Raw genomic sequence first — 19,335 nt, forward strand, 5'->3', positions numbered from 1 at the left:
TTTACTGGGCAGTTCCAAGCATTGTCTTAACAGCTACAGAAATTTCAGGTTTTGCAGGTAGCATAGAAACCTAACAATACCTAATCCTTTACATTTTAACTCAGACCTTGCAGCTTAGAAACTTTACAACACCCGGTCTTTTACCCTTTAACTTTTACGCTTTAACTTCAATTTCTTTTACCCTTACAGTAAAAGCTAAAGGTAAAAAGAATAAGACATTCTAGAGATTGCCTTCATTTAGGAACTGGGCCAGGTGGCCAACTGGGTAAATCATGTCAGTTCCTATAGAGGACAGATTAAAACTAAAGTGTTTTATAAAATTATTATTCCTAAATTGTATAACAAAAAACATAATTTTGTCTAGAAAATTTGACTTTTGTATCTCAGTATTTACAAGCATGAATAACTCCCAACTATTAAAAAATGGTTTAAAGATTTTTCAATGTCAGGCTAAAAGTTGGGGGCCGCTATCCAAGAAACCAGAAAAACCAGTTTAAAATGTGACCCCAACCTGGGGGACTCTCCCAAGGAGACCAATTGAGCTGCGTCTTTGGAAAGTTCCTCCAGGGAAAAATAAACCCCCTTCGTTTGTCTATGTTCCCTCAACTCCACCTCAGAAAAAAGGTCAGAAAACTTTTAAAATTGTATATTTGTTAAACTCATAATTTTGATCCAATATGCCTAGGTTAATATGTTTTTCTGATTACACTCTGCTTTATTCTGAGGCCAATTTACAAGGGTTAACTCTCAATCTAATAGGTTTTAAAAAATAAGCTACAAGGCTTTTGTTTGTCTATTTGCTGTGTGTGGGTGCACCAGTGTACTGTCTATGTGTATTGCCATGTCTACATGTATTTGGTACAAAAAAGTGACATATGAGCTCATAAATTAAAATTTAAAAAATAGATCCAAATACTTTTGGTTAATATAATTTAAAAGGTTCAATTTAAATTGGAGAAATAGATAAAAGAACAAATGTCTTTAAAGTTACTAATGCACAGTTTTGTTTCTAAATGGTTAAACAGCTGTTAAAATGTTAATGTCTATAAAGTGTCTGATATCCATTGTCTCTAAAATTTTTATTCAACAACAACAACAACAAAAGATTACTAATGCTATTCAATGCACTTGTCTGATACCTTGTTTTTAAAAAAGATACGTAAATTACATCTAAACGTATATAAAATTAATCATAGACATGTTTGTTAGAGACATCTAATTGGTACAAAGTTAAAATGCTGACTGTTAAATATAATATCAAGTACTCTTAACTCCTTAAATTCCATAAGGTAAAATACTTAAACAATGTTGGTGTTTTCATAAGTTGGTAAATTAAAAAAAAATTTTAAATTATTTTGTGTTATTATAAAAACAAGGTTACTCTAAATTACAAAGTCCCAACAGTATAATTCTACATACAAGAAGTCAAGAAGTTTCAACTGTATTTTAATTAAAGTACTGTAAGTAACAAATATTTCATATTATTAAAAGAAATTAATTTATCTAAATTCAGAAATTTATAAGGGTTATTTCAAGGTTAAAAAAAGGATCAATGGGTTAAAAAAATTATTTAAAAAGTTCTAAATATAAAAATATATTTAATTAAAAAAACGTTTCCAGGTAAAAAATCTTTATGTGATAAAGTATAATTATAATACATCTAAGTAAACAACAAAAGGATCTAATTAAGTAATATAAAGGTGTATAAATAAAAGACAAATATTAAAATATTTATATGTAACTAAGTGGGTTATATATGTAACACAAATAGTTAAAACTATTCAAGGTTGATATATTTATATGTTAAATTGACAAAAACTTCTAAAAATATTAATTACATTATGTCTGTTAAGTTTTATCCCCTAGAACAAGTAATCTTGGAAAAACTAAGGTTTTTACATCTGTGGCTAAACAGCAACTGTTATTTTAAAGTATTGTCCTACATTACAAAGTCTAGATTTTCCTTTAAAAGCTAACCTTGGTTAATATAAAAACATCAATAAAAGTGTGGTACATTACTCTTCTATACAGATTAAATGTGTTCATATCTTTCAGGTAAACAAGTCTTTAAGGTAAAAGGTTTAAAGGAACATTTTATCAAGCTGGTATTCTCCAAACTAAAATTGTCTGTAATGGTAATTTAAACTTATAAAGATAATAGATTTTATTGGAAATTTATTTATATTATTTAATGTTTTGTAACCAAATCTTATGTTACCTTTTACACTAAATTTAAAAAGTAATGAGAGCCTAATCTACTTAAAGGTTAAACATTATAAAACATTTTGCCACTTTTCCACATTAAAAAATGTTAAGGGCTCTCAGCCTTTCCTTAATTAATGTTTCAGATGTATGTCATATTGTGCTACTAACATTCATACAGAGTCAAAAAATGATATCTAAAAAGAGAGACAAAGATCAACTTTAAAACTAAAACACTTTACCTAAGATTTGTAAAAGGCCCTGCCTTACCTGAGATAAGGCTCTGCCTCCCACCTTACAACATGTCAAAATAACTTCAAAGTAGGCCAGATTTCAGTTAATTTAAAGTTATATTCAAAGATTAATTTATTAAAAGATTACTGTGATCTCAAATAAAAAATACAATGTATAACTCAGCCAAGGTTCAAAATTATATACAAGCTAAATATGTTTTTACTATTGTTAATTTCACTTTGTAGTTTCATTATATCTAAAAAAAAATGTGACCACTACACTCAGAGCAACCAAGAGACCTTTACTGTGACAGTGTCTGATTAAGAGAGAGAGAGAGAGAGAGAGAGAGAGAGAAGGAGAGAGAGAGAGGAAAAAAGTGAATGAGAGATAGGGAAAGTGAGAGAAAAAGGAGAGAGCAAGAGAGAAGGACCTGGCAAGAGAGAGTTTTTATAGCCAAAATCTAATGGGCTCTCTGGATCTACAAGCTGCCTTGTTGGTGTACAGTGATTGGATCATACAGTAGATTCTAAGGTGTCATCTTCTGCCTTCAGGCAGATCTTCAACATTACGTAAATTAATAAATAAAATATGTAAAATTAACTGTAAAGTTATAAAGATTAAAGTTAGAGCCCAGCATTCTTACTTTAAAACTGGTAAAACTGACTTGCTGAGCTGGATGTTTAAGGCCAAATTTAAATATTAAGGTTAAAATAAAGGGGCCAAAGAAACCAATATTTGGCTCTTGCCCTCTAAGTCAGCCTGAACCCAGGACAGGGGGAAAAGCTTTGCAACTCCAGGCCACACAACCTCCCGATAAGGGAGATTAATGAGACCTCTGGAGAACAGAAAGCCAATGAGTGTACATGCTGCAAAAGAGGAGGGTCATTTAAAAAGGAGACATGCCTGATGCTTCCAAGGGAAGCCATATGGTCAGCAAGACCTTGACCCATCCTAATGAAGATGACACTAACAGAGCTAAAATGCTACTCACACGTTCCCCAAGAATGTCTTCCAAGGAAACTCAGCTGACTCTTACCAATAGATAGAAACAAGGTCAGTTTGACCAGCTTGGTCTTAAACACCTAGCAAAAACAGTTAAAACCAAAGCACAGCCATTCCTGGACACTTAAAAAGAAACAACAGTTATTTTAATGTAACTTAAAATGTACACTAGTGTTAGCACCCCTCAAAATAAGTAAGACTGAAGGCAACAATAGAGAAATTCTTAGGCAAAAATGTCTGATAACTATCAATAAAAAACTGCCAGAAGTTTTTAGTCAGTTTAAGGCCCACAGATCTTCCTAACTTCCTATACAGGTAGATGTAATCAGTGTTTATTCATATAATCATCTAGCCCTAAGTAACAAAAGGTCATGCCAAAAAAGTATTTTTACAAAAATCAGATGACATTACCTAACTTAACTAAATGTTGTGTCTACATTCCTGATAATTCTGACAATGTTAAAGATTTATGTTCCCTAAAAAACTGCCTTATTAGGCTTTGTTAGGCCTTGTTATGGGGACGTTTTCTCAGGTCTTCTGCCTCCTGGTAAACAATTATTAATTTCTGTCATTTTTATGATATTCATGGACAGGTTCCAGATGCTACAACTACTATTTTGTATTAATCTTGCTTCAGCACTCATGTCTTTTTGTTTCTCTCATAGAAGTGCCCACCCCAGGTGAATTTACATCCTGTTCTTCCTGAGCCAGATTTTTACCATGGACTCCTTGACCCACTCAGTTTCTAAAAAAGGACTCCAAACTGCTTGCCCACTGCACATCGCCCCCCTTTCAGCTGGAAGTAGCAAGAACGGTCATCGCCCTTTTCCCTTACAGCAGTTGGAGGTCCCTAATATTAGAGGAAAAATTACGGTCAATATAGATGTTCGCCAATATGTCTAGCTCAAGAAGATGTACCTGGGAAACTGCTCCCAAGATCACCCTGGGTGATCTCCCAGGAAGAGACACTTGCTTCCACAACCCAACTTATAAGGGGACAACTCCCCGTTCGCCCAAAACTGTGCTTCCTGGGTCCCACTTTGAACTCCTTGCCTAAATCTCCAACCTGTCAATAACTCTGAACTATGTAACCTATTATTTTGGTGGAGTAAAGGGAAAAGAACACCTGGACTTATTAAAAGGCCAGGTTCCACTGATTTATCAACATAGACTGGCTACCCCCATTTTAGTTCCCCTCCTGGCTGGTTTTGGAAGTCCCTCAGCCGTCAAATAGATATAGATTTAGGAAAACTAAAAAGGTCAGTCTCCAAACTAAAGGTTTCACTAGACTCTCTGACAGAAATAGTCTTACAAAACAGATGAGGTCTAGATGGTCTCTTTCTGAAACAAGGAGGACTTTGTATGGCTCCAGGAGAAACTTGTCTCTATGCAAACCATTCTGGGATAATAAAGAACTGTTTGGGCTTGTGAGAAACAGGTTAAAGAAAAGAGATGAAGCACTAGAAACTTCAGGCAATTGGTTCCAAAACCTATTCTCATGGTCCCCTTGGTTGACTACCATCATTTCAGCCATAGTTAGGCCCCTAGTCCTTCTCCTGATTGGGATTATTGTAGGACCCTAAACTATATACAAAAAATGTAGGTGAGGTCAGACTTATGGTCTTGTGAGCCCAGTATAGTCCCTTAGACACAGAAGGTTGGAACAAAAACTGAGGCCTAATGATGTGCAAGATTGACATCAAACCTACTAAAACCAGTGGGGAATGTGATAGTAGGAGCAAATGTGACTCCATTTTGTTTTATGACTTCATCCTGTAAAACAACCATGCCAAACAGAAGAGTCATGACTGGAGCAAGATGTTCTTTTCCTTTTGCTATAGAAACCTTTAAGAACACGGAACTAACTAATGGGGTATTGTTTCCGTAACTAGGGTAACGGGGCTCTGTTTCTGTAACTGGGGTGACTGGGCTAACTGTGATTGGTTAGGCTTCCTTCCGCTTGACTGCACTGTCCTGCTTCTGTAACCTGGCTTGCTTGCATTGGCTAGACCCCCTGAACATCCCTTTTGCGGTTTTCAGGCTTATAAGGAGTGCCCTTGCAATTGTTCGGGGCTGATCAGGGGAACAGCTTTATGTTCTGGTCAGCTGCCACTGGTGTGCTTCAATCAAGGCTTGATTCGATTATACATGAGTGGTCTGGAAGTCAGTTTATGAAACCCTGGGACAAAGCTTTAACTATAATAATAGTAAGGTATAAATAGAAAATGTAAAACCACCTCTAATTCAACTACCATTGCTAGTTTTTGTATATTTGATATATATCTTTTTATATGTTTGTGATTACTTCCTATATAAAACTCTACATTTTGATTTTTTCATTAACATTATGTCCTGGACATTTCCATACTCTCTGTTCTTTTTTTTTTTTAAACAAACTTTTATTTTTGAAATAATATTAGACTTCTGTAAGTGTTGCAAAAACAGTGCAAAGAAATCCTGTGTTCTTTACCTGGCCTTCCTAAGTATTAGCATCTTACTTTCTTTCCCGTCTCTTAAAAATGTACCTGCCTCTATCATATTTCCACTGAGTGACCACCAACTAAATGGGAGAACTGACCTAGGGTACTGTAAGTTCATGGACATTCCCAGCCTGAAATGTAATTATACTTGAAGGGTTTTCTTGGAGACTCAGTGCATTAACCTGGGAAAGTGGGCACTGGGGATAAAGCATGCTAGACAGGGAGGTGCTCCTGGGAAGAAAGGACTTATAGAACCCTACATCTTAGCCTGTGTATGGCAGCAGCTGGATGTACTACTCTCAGAGGAATCCTCAATCCCTAAGATATTGATAAGTGATTGCCAGGTCTTTCTCCTTATTTTATATTTTAAAAAGCTACAAAACTGAGTTTCTGTGTGATCTTGACCAGTTTTAACCCGGAGTCTGATATAATCTCACTGACATTGCTCAAAGACAATACTAACGGAGTTATGCTCAGTTCTAAAATCCTGGGTTAAATCACTGATTCTCACAGATTGTCCAAGGAAAGCATTACGTACTGGCAAAATCACCACTAATGGTAGGGAAAAAATTATCACCATGCGTGGGTGCTAGCCCCCAGCTTGTTCCTTTTCACCATCCAATGTGATTGCTTCCTTTTCCCAGCACTGTTAACATTCATCTTCTCTTAAGACCATTTTCATGTCTTCCATTTTTACAGGTATGTCTCTGTTTACTTTTTTATTATTATTTTTACATTTCTTGAGGGCAGAATTGTATCTTCTTCCTTTTGACATGTTTCATAGTGTCAAGCATAGCACCTTATATTCATTCATTTGAGTTTGTTAATTCTTTCATTCTTTGCCTTGAAGGAGTCATGGAATCTCACGGCTTCAACTAATACTCTTTTGGGTATCTCCATCTACTTCCTGAATGATAACCTACTTTCATTGCAAATTCCAAAAGGCTAATATTGAAATAATCCTCCATCCTGGTCCCTTTTTGTTATGGACTGAATAGAATTCATACGTTGTATTCTTGGGCTGGGGAAAAAACTCAGTTGGTAGAGTGCTTGCTTAACCTGCATAAGGCACTAGGTTCAATCCCCAGCACCAGAAAAAAAAAAAAGAATTTATATATGTTGATTCTAATACCTAGTACCTCAGAATGTGCCTGTACTTGGAGATAAGATTTTTAAAGAGATAATTAAGATAAAATGAGGTCAGATGGATGGGCCGTAGACAAATATAACTGGCTTTCTTTAATGAGAAGACATTATGATACCCAGAGAGGGAAGACCCTGTGAAAACACAGAGAAAATGGCCATCTATGATCCAAGGAGAGAGGCCTCAAAAGAAACCATCTCTCTCTAGCTTTTGGAACTCTAGCCTAAAAAATGGTGAAGAAATACATTTCTGTAGCTTAAGTCACACAGCCTGTGACACTTTACCTGAGCTCACTAATATACTTCTTTTACTGTAATTGTTAACAGGTTTCCTAATTTACCTCCACATTTCTGGCACTTATCAACATCTCTTTTTAAAAAAAATGAATTTTTTTAACCTTTCATTAATTAATTAATTATTTTTTATGTGGTACTGAAGATTGAACCCAGTGCCTCACACATGCTGGCAAGTGCTCTACTACTGAGCTATACCCCCAGCCCTATAAACATCTCTTGAACACAAATATTTAGAGTCTTCTTTTTTAACATTCTTACTGTCTTACCGTCATTATGTGTTTTGCTTTCTTCTCCCCTATTATTGGAATTACTCTTACTCTATTCCACTTCCATTTGATTCTTATTTTATAGTCTCAACACATTGCCTTCAAATATAGTTTACACAGATCTCTTTATCTGATATATCATCTGTGATACAGTCCTGTTCTGAGTGACACTCAATAACAGTTTGATATGTCTTTGCCCAGATTATTGCCTCTTTTGGAAGTTTCCTTTCTTCCCATCTCTGAGGCCTTGTAATTTGTGTTATATAGACATATAGCCACATACCTTCTTGCTGACTTCCTGTCTCATCTCTACTTTTTTAAAAAAATTATTTATTTATTTTAATTAGGTATATATGACAGCAAAATGCATTTTGATTCATTGTACACAATTGCAGCACAATTTTTCATTTTTCTGGTTGTACACAATGTAGTATCACACCATGTGTAGTCATACACATACCTAGGGTAATAGTGTCCATCTCATTCCACCATCTTTCCTGTCCTCATGCACCCTTTCTCCCCTTTGCTCAATCTAAATTCTTCCATTTTTCCCATGCACACTATGGATCAGCATTCACTTATTAGAGAGAACATTTGGCCTTTGGTTTTTTGGGATTGGCTTACTTCACTTAGCATGATATTTTCCAACTCTGTTTACTTGCAAATGCCATAATTTTATTCTCTTTTAATGCTGAGTAATATTCCATTGTGCATATATACCACAATTTCTTTAACCATTCATCTATTGAAGGGCTTCTAGGTGCTTCCACAGTCTAGCTTCTGTGAATTGAGCTGCTATGAACATTGATGTGGCTGCATTACTATAGTATGCTGATTTTAAGTCCTTTGGGTATAGACCGAGGAGGGGGATAGCTGGGTCAAATAGTGGTTCCATTCTAAGTTTCCTAAGGAATCTGGATACTGCTTTCTTTCCAGATTGGTTGCACCAATTTACAGTCCCACCAGCAATATATGAGTGTACCTTTTCCCCCACATCCTCATCAACCCTTATTGTTGTTTGTATTCTTGGTAACTGCCAATCTGACTGGCATGAGATGAAATCTTAGAGTAGTTTTGATTTGTGTTTCTCTAATTACTAGGGATGTTGAACATTTTTTCATATATTTGTTGATCGAATGTTTATGTTCTTCTGAGAAGTGTCTGTTCAGCTCCTTAGCCCATTTATTGATAGAGTTGTTTTTTTGGTGTTAAGTTTTTTTAGTTCTTTATATATCCTGAAGATTAGTCCTCTCTCTGATGTGCATGTGGCAAAAATTTGCTCCCCAAATGTAGGCTCTCTGTTCACCTCATTGACTGTTTCTTTTGCTGAGAAGCTTTTTAGTTTTGAGTCCATCCCATTTATTAATTCTATATTTTATTTCTTGCACTTTAGGAATCTTGTTAAGGAAGTTGGGGCCTAATCTGACAGGATAGAGATTCGGGCCTAGGTCTGTGGTCTAATTCCCAGGTCCTTGGTCCACTTTGAGTTAAGTTTTGTGCATGGTGAGAGATAGGGGTTTAGTTTCATTTTGCTCCATATGGATTTCTGGTTCTTCCAGGACCATTTGTTGAAGAGACTATCTTTTCTCCAATGTATGTTTTTGGCAGCTTTGTCTAGTATGAGGTATTGGCACCAAAAATAGAGATATAGACCAATAGTACAGAATAGAAGACACACCCACATAAATACAGTTATACTTCTGATTTTGGTATCTAAGCCTTCTCTAGTCTCAATCTCAAAATCTGTCTCTTCATACCAGTTATAATTTAAAAGATCAATTTATTTTGAACATCTGTTGTAACAGAAGAGGTACCTCTTCATGTATAGGTGGCAGATACTGAGGATTAACATGTTAAGTTAGAGTTTTAGTTTCATCTCAGCCTTTTATTAGCTCTGTGTTTTTTAGGTCGTTCTACAATATTTTCAGCCTCAACTCTAAAATTAACATAATAATGTTTAATTTCACTTGAGTCTTCCAAAGAAAAAGAGATTAACAATGTGATATATTTGTAAATCATGAAGAAAGCAATTTTTGACGTTATTTGTTGTATTTGGTCTTCTTGATGTTTCCCTATTATCTTGTATTGCCACTGGTTGGTCCTGTTTTCTGGGAACCTTCTCAAGAGCCCAGATCATAGGCAATATGTTTTTTTTTTTCTGACTCCTACAGAACCTAGTATTTGATAATATTGAAAAAATTAAAAAACTAACCCCTAAAATAAAAGTAGCCAAAAGCCTTTTAAGTAGGGTGATTATTCAATCTACTTTGAAGAGGTGGCTGTGGTTTGCTCTTGTTGTCCCGTTATCATCACTAAGCACCTTCTTGCCCTCAGAAGTGTGCTTGTTTGGACGATACATGATGCTGTTACCCCCTATTGTGAAGTGTCCCTGCTTAACAGAACCATCATAGCTTGGTTCACTAAGACAGACAAAGGACATGGTTAACTTTTCCGAGGAGAAGAAAAGCCTGAAGATAGAGGGGGAAGTGAATTCCAAAGTAAGGGTTCTATTTGGGAGAATATTTCAGTTAATGGGGGTTATAAAGTTGGTGGATCAGTCCGCTGTTTGGATGTCAGGTAAGACAAGCCAGCTGCACTGTACTACAATGTCGCCAAGTTTAGTCTTTGAGTTTTGCTTTTGGCAACCATGCTTGGATGCTGTTCAGCCCTAAAAGCTATTAATCATAGTGTTAAAAAGTTTTGTTAAAAGTGAAAGATGGAGGGCTGAGATTGTGGCTCCACGGTAGAGTGCTTGCCTAGCACCTGCGAGGTCCTGGGTTCAATCCTCAGCATCACATTAAAATAAATAAATAAATAAAGTAAAGGTATTGTGTCCAACTACAACTAAAAAATAAATATTAAAAAAAAAGTTAAAGATGGAGTCTGTTTTTTTTTTTTTTTTTAAAAAAACTTATTTTTGATGCTGGGAATTAAATCTAGGGCCTTGGAACCCAGCCCACATAGTCAGGTTTTATTTTATCTATCTATCTATCTATCTATCTTGTAGATGGGCACAACACCCTTATTTTACTTATTTTTTTTTCTACGTGCTGCTGAGGATTGAACCCAGTGCCTTACACAAACTGGGCAAGCGCTCTACCACTGAGCCACAACCCCACCCCAGTAGTCAGTTTTTAAATGGTTTTTGTTTGTTTTTAATTACCTGAAGCATACATGCACATAGTTTAATTGTAGCTAGTTAAAATGATATCAAAATCTATAGGTTAAAAATAAATCTCTAGCTCCATCCTCCTTCTCCTCTCATTTATCCAATCTTACTTTTTCATATTCAAACCAATTTCAACCAAAAAACAACACAAAAATAAAGGCTGTGGATAAACTATGAATATTAAAACATTTTGTAAAATCAACAATACAATAATTTTAATAACTTACTCTTTCTGGAAGAAAATTTGGCAGAATATATAAAAATGCCCAATGCACACATTCTTTGAATCGGCCATTTCAATCCAAAGAAATAGTTAAACAAATGTACAGAGATATAAATATATAAATACAATTTTGTAAAAAAATATTTTTTTCTTTCTTTTTATGCAGTACTAAGGATCGAAGCCAGTGCCTCATACATGCCAGGCAAGTGCTCTGCCACTGACCCACACCCCCACACCCCCAGCTCATATATATATATATATATAATTCTTTACCTTTGTTCTTAATGAACTGACTGGTTTTATGACAATAAAAAGAAAATGCATAAGATAATAGAATAAAATATGCATTTTCCAGGTTCTATAGAGGGCCTCTCTCCTTGTTTTAAATTTCTCCTGAGTGCCCAGTCTAGATTACTAATTTCCTTGTGCTCATCTCCACATGAGCAGAGACTCAAACTTGATAACTCATTTACAAAATTGAATGCATCATCCTGTTCACTCATGCAGCCATCTATTCCTTGGTTTCCCAGTACATATAAGAGCAAAACCATCCTCCTACTCAAAACCCAGATTAATATAACTTCTAAATTGGGTTGGAAAGAACGAAGGAATGGGAACAGGATAGGAGAGATGGGAGGTAGTGACACTTCTGTGACTTTTAGAGTTGCACCAATATTTTACACATTCTCTGAATTGAGAAACTGATATTAACAAATGAGAAACAAATATTAACAAACCATTACTAAAAATGAATAACAACCACAATGAAGCATATGGAAAACAAAAGAATTAATCTATGGAACTTTGGAAAACAGTATTTTCACTACATGTTCTACAAAAGACAATAATAACTGTATGCAAATAGAAATGTACATAAATAGAACTGTATGCCAAGAAAACTGTATACAAACACAAACTATTTGTTGTAACTACTTCTTATAAATTAGTAAGCTTGTTTTTCACCTGTGTGTGGAATGGCAATTCTTTTTTTTTTTTAATGAGGAAAAATATTTATTTCAGATCACCATAGAGTTTCCAGTCCATGTTCAAATGGCCCCTTTGCTTTGGATTTCTGATGAGGTAACACATCATAGTGGGAGTTTGGGGTGGAACAAACCATCTCATAAGCCAGGAAACAGAGCAAGAGAGAAAAAGGAAGAGACCAAGTTCGAACAATCAATCTCCTTTTATGTCGCGACCCCAGTGGACCCCAGTGACCCAAAGACTTCCCTCTGGGCCCCACAGTACCTCCCATTAGTTTTTTCTACAGGACCAAAATTTTTAAGATTTTATTTTTTTCCAATAAGCACTAATTTCAACACAGAGTACAAAAATCTAACATCATCCAAATCCTATGAAGATTAAAAAGCTCACCATTTGCTTTTACAAATTCTTTTTTTTAAGGAAAGTATTTTTCTTTAAAGATGGATATAATATCTTTATCTTATTTATTTTTATGTAATGCTGAGGATCTAACCCAGTGCCTCACATGTGAGGCAAGCGGTGTTATGCTAAGCTTTAACCCCAGCTCAGTTTTACAAATTCTGAAGGAAAAATTAAGTTTGAAATAGTAAACTACAGAAATAATGTTTAAATGTTTAAACTACTCTTAGCTTTCAAGACCCTATTACTGACTTTGGCAAGTTTTATGCCAAATACAATGATAGTAGCATTCACATTGCATGACTTATCATTTTATAAGTTTTTGTGTTTGGGATTCGACCCAGGGCTGCATGTATTCTAGGTAGTAATAAACTAACAATGAGCTATATCTCAGCTCCAAATATTAACTTTTTTTGCACGACATGCTGATGAGGGGCCAGGGACCACGGGCAGGAATATGTACAGCAGAGAGCCTGGAGTGACCAGTGCTGTGCTGAGACCCGCAGAGATGAGACAGAACAAGGCTGGAGCTGAGGGAGGCCTGAAGGGGTCTTGGCCAGGTCACTTTGACCTTGGCAGCCCTGATGCTCAGGCTGGACAGAGGGGAAATATCTACCTGATCAGGCAAGACAGGCCCTTCCAATCGGCCCCACATCCACTGTCCTGTGCACCAAGGTCTGTTTCCTGCCACTCCTTCCTGAGGTAGGGAAGACCCCAGAGTTCCTACTGCTGCTCCCTATATCTCCCCTTTAACTCTGTGGTGAGGTCCCTGAATTCCTGTACCTGATGGGCAGCCACCCAACACAATAATGCCACATGATGATCTTGCAGGAAGTGAGTCCAGCTATTCACTGCCACATTATTTCCATGGTGTTTCACAAAAGTGTCCCAGCTGCTGTGGTCCTGGATCCAAGTCTCTAGGTGATCATTCAGGTTAAGTGGCCATCCAACTTGAGATCTGACACACCAACACCTTCATCTCCTTGTTTATGCTTTCCAAGCACAGTGCTCCTCCAAAGAAGAAAAAGGCCACAATGCAACCCCAGCTTACCTGAGGCCATAAATAGATCTGGGGCAACAGTTTTGGGCCCAGGTGGTCACTCGGTCATGGTCCTGGGAGCCAGGAGAAAGGAGATGAAGGGACTAGGGTGGTGCTAAACTGCAAGGACCATGCTAGCTTTTGCATGGGGTACTTCCTGAAGCTATATTGTCTCTCTCCAAGATGGGACTAGACTCTACACAGAGGCCTCTAGAAAACATTCACACTAGGAGTGGGGACTTTGTCCAGGCCAGTGGTGGGGGAGGAAGTCCTGATCCTGGCTTCTTTATCCCAAGCAGCCTGAATTCCTAATTAGTCAAAAGCGGCCTCTAAATGGTTCTTGGGGGTAGAGATAGAAGGAATAGGGGCTCAGGTCCAGAGAGGGATGGGTAAAGATAATCAACTCTGAGGCTACAAACATTAAAACAAAGGCAATCTAGTCTTTTTCTGGGGAAGAGGTTCAAAAACTACCCTTTCAGTTTTCGTGGGACAGATTTTGGGAAAATATTGTAGACTTTGATGCCAAGATAACTGAGATATTCTGGAAGGTGGCTGTCAAAGAAGTGTAGTAGTTCTAGAAAACTAACTGCAGGAAACCAGATCTTAGGTCCAAAGCAGTGAAGGATGGTGGGCGTAGATGTATGTAATGAAGAGTTCTCCTGGGGCAATGGTGGCTGGACAGAGGGATGTGGTGGGGCAAGGTGGGAGGGTGAGTGGGTGGTCAGGGTCTGGTCACTTGGGACTGAAGAGCCAGCCCAGCAGAACCACGCCAGCCACAGTCATGCCCATCAGAAAATAATAGTTGAAACTCTCCTGGCGCATCCGGCTATTCACTGCCACATTATTCACATGGCGTTCCACAAAAGTGTCCCAGCCGCCGTGGTCCTGGATCCAAGTATCTAGGTGATCATTCAGGTAAGTGGTCATCCAACTTGCGATCTGACACACCAACACCTTCATCTCCTTGTCTATGCTTTCCAAGCACAGTGCTCCTCCAAAGGAGAAAAAGGCCACAATGCGACCCCAGCTTACTTCATCCCGGAAGAGTTCGTCCACTACCTGTTCAAAAGTGTGATGTGCTGTCTCCGGGGTGAGGCGGAGCTCCGCTGTCAGGTCATGGAATGCCTGCCGGTACCGCCCTTCAAAGTTGTCGCCTGCCTCCCTCAGCGCTTGCTTCACTGCTACCATGGGGACCACGTCGGGGGCATCCAAACTCCTGTTATGGCCAGCGGCTCCACTCACCATGGGACTGTCCCCCTGATGCCGGGATGGGTTGCCGTTGGTGGCATTGCTGGGCCCCTCTTCTGATTCAGCCCTTTCTGGGGCTTGAACGCGGTTCTCCTCCTCACGGCTAAACTGGCTCCAGCGGTATCCTTTCTGGGAAAGCTTGTAGGACAGAAAGTCCATCACTAGTTCCAGGTTCCTCTGAGACATTTTTAAAATAGAGGTGGGCTCAACCAGTCCAGTGTCCAAAACACGCGTTCACCCACTGAATCTGGTCTCTGCTTAATGATTCGCTTCTAAGATGAAAAGCCAAGATAATGTTCCATAGACGTCCCCTCTGGGGCGGCTGCCGACTGGAGGAGCGTGAGATCTGCCGCGGGTCGCCTAAGCACGTGGAGGAAGGCCGCGCTCAGGACCCCTCACGCCGGTGGCGGGCCTGAGTCGCCCGATTCCCGCTGCGGAGCGTGAGAGGGGTCGCTTCCCAGCAAGGAGCCTCAGCCTGCAGCTCCGCCAGAGAGGATGGCCCGCTCTTGGTTGAACGCGGTCCAGGCCCTAACTCCTCCACAGCGCCCGCTGAAGGATCTGGGTGAGCACCTGTGCTCACACCCTGCACTTATACAGCGTGCCCTCTCCAAGATGGAGGAGGCACGCGAGGTCGCAAGGTTGCCAGGTCGCCAGGTCTCCGTGGAATGGCAATTCTGAATCTACTTTGTGTGTGTTATAGGCTGGAACAAACTAATTAAGAAGTGGCTCAGTGGTTGAGTGTCCCAGGATTCCATCTCCAGTGCCAGGAAAAAAAAAAAAAAAATAGGGCTGGGGATGTGGCTCAAGCGGTAGCGCGCTCGCCTGGCATGCGTGCGGCCCAGGTTCTATCCTCCGCACCACATACAAACGAGGATGTTGTGTCTGCCGAAAACTAAAAAAAACAAACAACAGCAACAACAACAAAAACCCTTACAGAAAAAGAAGGCTTGTGGATAACTTCTTTTTTGAACTACAAATTCAAGTAAATGTGTGTGTGTGTGTGTGTGTGTGTGTGTGTGTGGTGTGTTCAGGCACGGGAAAGGGTATGGTTCCAATGAGATCTTGAAAATGAAAGTCTTTTATAAACTATAATTTACCACATAAAAATGCTTGATTTTATTCAGGGCTTTAATGTGTATTTCTTGGATGAGTATTACTCAAATTTTGTAAACTGAAAAATTTGATTGACCAACATAGCATTTCCAAATTAGAAAATTAATAAAGAAAATTTTCTTATTATGCCATTTCATAAAAGGAAGGAATTTTAATAGAAAAAGTTGTGGAAGAATAAAAAAATCAGTCCTTCCCAACCTTACTCTAATTTGCATTTCTATACCACATGGTTCTTACCATTCTCATTTTGTCACATACTGGCCCCAAACAATCAATGGTTCTAGCAACAGAATTTGGGAATTCTTATCTTAGACTAAAATGTGCAAAGTGCTAATTTCCTGAACTCCTCATATCCCACGTTGCCTTCTCCTCTAGTCTACCATATACTTGGCATCCAATAATTTTTTTTGGTTAAATGAGTCAGTGAATGCATGGTAAACACATGTTTCTTTTTGAGCCCAATGAAAAATTGAGCCTGATTCTTTTATAGTTACTTAAAGCTGGTGGTATGGGAGGCAGAACATGAGCCAGGTTACTGTTACATTTGGGTACAGAGAGGAGAGCCAAGAATTTATTTTTCATCTCCCCTTTCCCATATTCTCTGCATACTATATACTGATTGTATGTAAGCCAAGGGTGTTTTTAAAGTAACAGAAACTTGCTGGTCCTCAGGTCCAGAGGGTTTTAGTTTATTCTGCAGGCAGCAAAGGTAGTGGTACAAAATGTGGTCTCTTTCAAGCACTACTTGACAAATTCACAGAAGGGTTGATGTCCTTCCTCTGTTGAGGCTCAGGAGGGATGGAGTTGGAGCAGACACTCTTTGCCACACACATACACTTTGTATCACCTTGTTCATCTTTATATGAAATCCTTTGCTGAAGGGTTGGGATAATTTCAAAAAGAACTTACCACAGAAGGAGGGGTACAAGAGTTAAGTTTTAGCGGAACTGGACTTTCCCTGTATCAGATGTCTCCACCTGGGACTTGGTTTTCAGCCTCTCCATCCTCACAAGCTTCAAGTATGTAGGTCCAGCAACTGCAGCTTTTCTTGCATGAGAGGAGACCTGGATTAGAATAATGCTCTTGGGCTCGGCTCTGGTGGGCAAGGTGGGAGTGCAGAGGAATGTATACTTGCTGTTCATTGCTCTGTGTGTGTATGTGTGTGTGTGTGTGTGTGTGTGTGTGTGTGTGAGAGAGAGAGAGAGAGAGAGAGAGTATATGGGTGTCTGTGTGTTGGGGATCTGAGGACTGGGTAGTGCATGCCGATCCCTTGAATGTGGGTTAATGTATCTTCAAATTTGAGTGCAGTCTTCCTATAGTAAAACTAATGAAACAGTTTTTTTTTATTAGCTGGCTTAATAAATCAGCACATTTTTCAAAGACAGACATTAATTTTTCTTGGATAAGTCTTAGTGAAAACTGGAATTGCTATTTGCCCTACTAACATAGTTCTGATTCTGCCTTTAGAAACAATAGTCCTCATCCTTATACTGAGATGCCTTTGTTTCTTTCCACCTTTGCCCCTTGGGAAAACAGTAGCACCAAAGAAGACCTTTCACCACTGCTCTCTGCCTCCTCCTGCCCCAGACACCAATCTTTACAAAAGTATCTAGAGTCAAAGTCTTTCCCTTTTACTAAAAGGGTATAGGGAGGGCTGCCAGTTGCATTTTCCAGGCGTGGCAGTATTAAGAATGGGAGAAATAGTCTAATCTAGAAATAGTTCTCACCTCCTTCCTGGTTTGCAATGATTTGTCTTAAGAATAAAGTGGGGAAAGCCTGTCAATCACAATCTGATTTCTAAACATAGGCAGTAGTACCAGGAGTTTAAGCAAAACCTTTTTTTAAATGGATTATTGATGATATAAGTGTTGAAATTAAGACAACTGAGATGCAATTAGGGTTGATTTTCTTAGCTTTCTCCATGGTGCCCCACATCAGGATAAACACTCCAGAAGACATTCCCAGCACTGGCTTGGAGGTTGAAGCTAAGACAGAACTTTCAGTCTCTCTCCTAAGGTTACCAGATTCTTGCTTCTATATATGAACTGTCTTTACTTCCAAATTTGAGCCACCAAATATGAAACATTGCCTCACCTGGCAATGCTGAGAATATAAAATGTTTTAGGGAAAACATACTTTAAATATGAATATTTACTAAATAGTTTAGTTATTCATTTGGTTTTTATGGGCAGAGTTACAATTGAATATATATAAATGTTGAACTATATACATACATACATACATACATACATACATATTCATTCCAGGTTATTTAACTTTTCAATTTTTAAGTGCTCCATTTAAGTACATACTTATTGACTGGCAAATATTTTGGCTTTTCCATATATTTCATTGATTTCAAAATAGCTGTTGAATTTTAAATAGTACATTAAAAATTATGTCCAACAGAGATATGAAAATTGTTGCTTTGTTATTCACATATAAATAAGAGATGAATATATGAAATGTCTTAGCAATGAAAGTACTATCTTTATCTCTCAAAGGCACAACTACTAAAACATATTTTTCTTTCTTAATATTTTGTAGCTCCATTAGGGCTAGTGGAAGTTCTAAACAACCTTGAGCAATTTGGAACAGTTCTTTTAAAAAACACTGTTTATCTTTCATAAAATAAACACTCCAAAAGGTCTACTATTTCTATCCTTAAGCCAATGCATTCTGGAAAGAACTATGTCATGAAATCCATTATCTCTAATTTCAGAAAGTAAGCATTGATATTTTAAAAGAAGATATTTTTCTAAAATTTATAAAATTGATCGAAAACATTTTAAATTAATACATAGCATTTATCATGTGAGTAGCATTATAAACCACAAGATTTACTGTTAATCTGTTTTATGATTAAACTAGTAATTCTCAAGCTCATGTTATATAAACATGCCCTTGAGAGAAAGAAAATTACTGAGGATATCTGGAATTGATATATATCACTTTTATATCATTGAAGTTATTATGATAGTTTATATATTCTTATGGTTAAAATACGCACATAGAAACATGTATATTTGCATTAAACACAAACAAAATTATAAAAGTAGTATGATTAAAATTAGTAATGCTATGCTAAAATTGAAGGGCATATGTTGAGGTTAATTGTTAGAAAGATTTAGTCATCTTTTTATTTCCTTTAAAAATTTTTTTTTTTAAAGAGAAAGAGAGAGAATTCTTTTAATGTTTATTTTAGTTTTCGGCGGACACAACATCTTTGTTTGTATGTGGTGCTGAGGCTCGAACCCGGGCATCACGCATGCCAGGCGAGCGCGCTACCGCTTAAGCCATATCCCCAGCCCCCTTTAAAAAATTTTTGAGCATAGTAGATTATCATCTGAATCATTGTTATTTCTATAGATGGTTTTATTTATTTAGATTTTTTAAATGACTACAATTGGCAGGCTAATCTTTTTAAATTTTTTTTTTTTTTTAGTTGTAGTTGGACACAATACATTTATTCCATTCGTTTATTTTTATGTGGTGCTGAGGATCCAACCCAGGGGCCCGCGCATGCAAGGTGAGCG

General features: G+C 37.7%; 2 protein-coding genes across 4 annotated transcripts in view; one reads left to right on the forward strand and one right to left on the reverse strand.

The window, feature by feature from the left end:
• Prim2 (DNA primase subunit 2) overlaps nt 1-19,335 on the forward strand; it is a 436,920-nt gene that overhangs the window by 121,809 nt on the left and 295,776 nt on the right. The window lies entirely within an intron of this gene.
• Nucleotides 14,171-14,884, reverse strand: LOC124085067 (bcl-2-like protein 1). Of its 2 annotated transcripts, XM_046432564.1 has the most exons (2): nt 14,498-14,872; nt 14,171-14,323 (listed from the first exon to the last, which is right to left on the reverse strand). In XM_046432564.1, exons 1-2 carry the CDS (start codon nt 14,870-14,872, stop codon nt 14,171-14,173), a joined length of 528 nt encoding a protein of 175 aa, XP_046288520.1. The 2 variants fall into 2 exon arrangements, with proteins under 2 accessions (XP_046288520.1, XP_046288521.1); XM_046432565.1 differs by having other exon boundaries at nt 14,171-14,884.

The sequence above is a fragment of the Marmota monax genome, unplaced genomic scaffold (genome assembly GCF_021218885.2).
Source record: "Marmota monax isolate L192 unplaced genomic scaffold, Marmota_monax_Labrador192_F-V1.1 WCK01_AAM20220418_F8-fsc00116, whole genome shotgun sequence".
In the NCBI taxonomy this organism is placed as follows: domain Eukaryota; kingdom Metazoa; phylum Chordata; class Mammalia; order Rodentia; family Sciuridae; genus Marmota; species Marmota monax.